This window comes from Cotesia glomerata, unplaced genomic scaffold (genome assembly GCF_020080835.1).
Source record: "Cotesia glomerata isolate CgM1 unplaced genomic scaffold, MPM_Cglom_v2.3 scaffold_13, whole genome shotgun sequence".
NCBI classification, from domain to species: domain Eukaryota; kingdom Metazoa; phylum Arthropoda; class Insecta; order Hymenoptera; family Braconidae; genus Cotesia; species Cotesia glomerata.
This window is the reverse complement of record NW_025401664.1, coordinates 96,097-100,643: the sequence shown is the minus strand read 5'-3', so window position 1 is coordinate 100,643 and position 4,547 is coordinate 96,097. Positions and strand designations below refer to the sequence as shown.

The following is a 4,547-nucleotide window of genomic DNA, read 5'->3' as shown; positions in this document are numbered from 1 at the left end:
GTAGCAGCAATAATGTCGAAGTCAGGATTATCATTCATAATTTCGACGAGTTTTTGTTGTAAGTTACTGATTCCTCTGTTAGTCTTATTTATGTAGTCGACAACGTACTGAGCACATGAATATTCTTCGGTGATAAATTGGAAGTCCATATTAGACCCAACCACGTTCAAAATAAAAGGATTAAAACAATTATGCCATTTTTCTGAAGGTCTCCGTTTTAAAAATACTCGAGGCCGAGTTATCCCAGCTCGTAAAATGTTAACGTAGTCATCATCTGATATTATGCAATTGTCTTGATAAAAATGTTCAATATTTTCGTAGTCATTACTTTCTAAGTTTTGTCGTATATTTTTATACCGCGATTTAAGTCTTTGTAACTCTGGATTCTCCTTGTCTAGCGGGATGAGAATAGTAGTTTGGCGAATAGGCATAAAAGGTGCTTCAAAACGACATTGCCGATTATTTGTACGAGTGTTTTTATAACACGTGAAGGTGTGTTTATGAGTTTGAAGTTTGATGTGACCGGAAGCTTCAGATGAATCCACTGAAATAAGTGAATTAATTAATGCAATCGCTTCTTCGTAGTCGTTCCCCAATGCATCTTTTGGTGAATTATCTAACCATAATAGTATATGGGCGTGTGGGCTACCTCTATGTTGAAATTCAATCCGCTTGAAATAATGACTCACTCGATATTTACCAAATGGACTCAACTTCTTTGACTGCAATATAAGCATGATTACATTAATCAATTTATTGAAATATATTGCGCAGGTGACGGCATCATCATTAATCAGAGTTGTCTTTTGAAAATAATTCAACACTTCAATTTGCTCATCGGTTAACTCTTCTCCCTGATTTTTCAATTTGTGTAAAATCCTTAGAAGGTTTGGCCATCCAATTTCATTCGCGCTTATGGTCAAAAACATAGTTGGCCTACCCAACTGGCGCATCATTGCAAAGATCTCGCTTTCGCGCAGACCAATAAGTTGCAGAATTAGGGATTGACTTCATAAAAGCTAAATTTGTTTCCAAACAGGCATTTATGTAATCATCAGATAATACGCGTTCTTTACTTATATTGGTATCCTTACCGATGTGTTTGAATCCAATCTTCAGAGCACTGCAAACTCTTAAGCGCATTATTTTCATTGCCGTGTAAAGAAGCTTATTAGGAAGTACTCCTCTCCTGTCTGAACGACGTAATTCACTTGTTGCCATCATGAATGGCGTTACATTGGCTTCTTCTCGAAATACACGAAATTCCCCAAGGTAAATGGCTGGAAATGATAATTCCTCTGCATATGTGTCAAATAACAAACTCTCTGGAACTTTATTTTCACCTGGAGCAATTTGTAAAATTTATCCTCACTCCACATGAGAGTTTGCTGTTGCGCAGTCAGACTTTCATCAATCACAATATGTTCACTTAAATCATCGATGTGTATTCGTTTTTCTATGGAGTCAGAATCCACAGAGTGAGTGTGATTTGCTGTTTCAGAGGATGGAAGCTCTTGCACATCATCTTGTCTACTCGATCCTCCTGTATCCGTGTAATCAATTATGACTTTCTCACCATTGGATGTAAACCAAGCATCATCCACTTTAATTTGGAAGTGCTTATACAGAGGTGTTTCAATTAAATACGTCAACCATTTTTTAATGACAATACCTTTAACCAATCCGTGAAGGTAACTTGTTTTATGAATAAGTTTCTTCTTAATATGAACATTAATACAATAGTCTTCTTCATTTCCATCAAGCGGCCTTGGTAAAAGTTTTATCATATTATCAACCGAGACAGGCACATTAATTATTTGGCCAGTTATAGCAAATTGACCATTGAAATGGCGTAATCTACGTATTTGCATAAACGGAAGCCTTGGTGAAATAAGTCTCTCAGCAATAATATCCAATTCCGGCAAATCCACTGGTCTTTGTGGATATTTAAAACCATTATACGTAGCTAAAAAGGGAATATTGCCTTTTAAGATACTGGCTCTGCAAGTTTTGCACATCATGACTTGAGTGACATCCGTAAAATTCTGAAAAATATCATATAATTAGAGTTGGTAAGATATTAGATAATTGTAAATTATAAGGGACTACTTTACCGTAATTCGTTTAAGTAAGATTTCTTCATCTGCTGATCCACATTTAAGATCTTCTAAAAACCATAAACGATCACAAACATTACAGGCGTGACCAAAGGAATTCTGTAGGATCTTTTTTTTAAATAGCTTATGTGCTGATTTATGAGTTTGATAGCTACGGTATGGCAGGCTAGAATTTGGCTCCGATGTTGACTCTTCAGACATGTTGATATTGTCTTCATTTTCAATGAATTCATTCTCGGCTGGTTGTAAAATTTCCATTTCATTAGTTAGCAAACGAGGAGTCAGTATAGGTTGGCTGGGAAGCTGACAAATCTCATCAAAATTAAGGTTTCTGGTTTGATTTGGTTTCCTTTTTTTTTTGTACACATCACTAACACTTTCGTGCTGTTGTACGTTTTGACGTTTTTTTGTTGATACCGGTGCAGTCTCAATAACTACTTCGTGGTGTGTAATGACAGGTCCATCGTCAGGACTTGAAGGTACCACCTGTGCTGTAGTTACCGATGTCAAGTAGTTGGAAGGTCCTGCATCTTGCCTCGGTAAAATTTCAGTAACGTCTGAGTTTGACTCTGCGTTGATGTTTTGATTCGCTCGGAGTTTTTTTCTCAACCTGCATTCCCGTTGACGCTCCGCTGCGGACTTTTTGGCTGGTCTGTCCTCTTTCTGTTTTTTAGGCCCAGACTTTTCTTTCATCCGAAGTCTGTATTCTTGTTGTCGAATTGCTTGAGTTTTTTTATGACCGGTTGTTGTTGATGGACAGGTTTCAGGACTGTGAATAAACAAATTCAAGCACATTTAATAAGAAAAAAAATAAATAGCTATTTTAATAGCATGTAATTAAATATAAAAGCACAACATAAAAAGTATAGATATACACTGATAAAAAGATTCATTAACTATTTAATAATTTAAATTATTTGAAAGCAATTGTTTAATTTTAATAAATATTTTTATACATTTAATTAATATTTATTTAGAAGGAAAATATATTTATTAACATTTAATAAGTATTTATTAATAATTAACAAATACTTATTAACAGTTAATAAATATTTTTTAACAACTAATAAATATTACGTTGATTTGTATTTGATTTGTACTTCATAAATTATTTTTAATAAACATGGATTAACTTTTAATAAACCTTTTTTTAGTAGCTAACAAATATTTATTCATACATTTGATAAATTGCATTTCATAAATAATTTATTAACTGTTAATAAATACTTATTAAATTCTTTGACGTTAAAAAATCATTTATTAATAAAGCTTATTAAATATAAACAATTCCTTCTATCAGTGAATGGACAACTTATATATTAATTGTAAAAGTGAATTATATAGACTTACTTAATTACCGCATCCACGTGTTCCGCAACTCCCGGATCATTCTCACTAGAATACGTAACTTCCATATTTTACTGTATTCAACTGACACAAATTTATATTTATATCGATTATAAATAAATTATAAAATTTAAAACAATATCTCCGCAAGTTCAAAGTGTTTGTAGGTTAATATCGAATAAATAAATGTTTAGAAATGTATTGATATAGTTATGCAGGCGCTACACTGTACATGTATAATGTGTATGCTATTATACACACACAGATATATACTAAACATATACAAGTACATGGAGCCGAGCATACCGTGTGGTGGGGAATGGTCAGACTATAGCGCATAACGCATTTCGTGTGACATGCTATACTCTCTAGTACGATTTTGGTCCCCATAATTTTCATACCTCGGGCCTATATATGTAAATCGATTCTTAAGGAGTAAACTCCAAAAATTTTTTTCAAAGTTGGTTTTTTTGGAATAACTTTTAAACGGCTTTACCGATCAATTTCAAAAACTATTCAGCTCTTAACATCAAAAAACCACATCGATCGCCGCCAGTCCAGTCAAAATCGGTTAATTCGTTCGTGAGTTATCTTTGACGAAAGAAAACCGAAAAAAGCGTTTTTTCGGAAATACTCCGAATTTTTCCACTCTGTCAATATAAACTCAAACATTTTTTATAAAGCTTAAAAAACTGCGTCAAACACCACCCAACGCATTAAAACCGGTTCATTCATTCAAAAGTCATTGCGATTTGAAAATTAAAAAAATAGTGTTTTATCAAACTTCTATCAAACTTTTGAGCTCGAAGAGCTCAAAAGCATACAAAAGCTATTTTTTTGAGCTCGGAGAGCTCAAAATAATGAACAAATTGTATTTATGAGCTTGAAGAGCTCTAAAACGTCATAAGTGCAATTTCAAGCGTTTAGGTATAGAATTGGCGGAAAGTTGCAGGGATGGCCTTCAGGGTCAACCGTATTCCTAATTTTTTTTTAGTCAATTACACAATTTTTTTAATAAATTAGCGTTATCAGGCGTGCATTTTTGGATTTTTCAAACTTTTGTGTTTTATTTCTCAAATACCG

General features: G+C 33.5%; 1 protein-coding gene across 1 annotated transcript; it reads right to left on the bottom strand.

Annotated features, from left to right (window-relative positions):
- Nucleotides 1-1,232: 1,232 nt before the first annotated feature.
- LOC123273758 lies at nucleotides 1,233-3,852 on the bottom strand. The gene is made up of 3 exons (XM_044741236.1): nucleotides 3,468-3,852; nucleotides 2,115-2,886; nucleotides 1,233-2,045 (listed from the first exon to the last, which is right to left on the bottom strand). Exons 1-3 carry the CDS (start codon nucleotides 3,530-3,532, stop codon nucleotides 1,233-1,235), a joined length of 1,650 nt encoding a protein of 549 aa, XP_044597171.1. The 5' UTR covers nucleotides 3,533-3,852.
- Nucleotides 3,853-4,547: the final 695 nt, after the last annotated feature.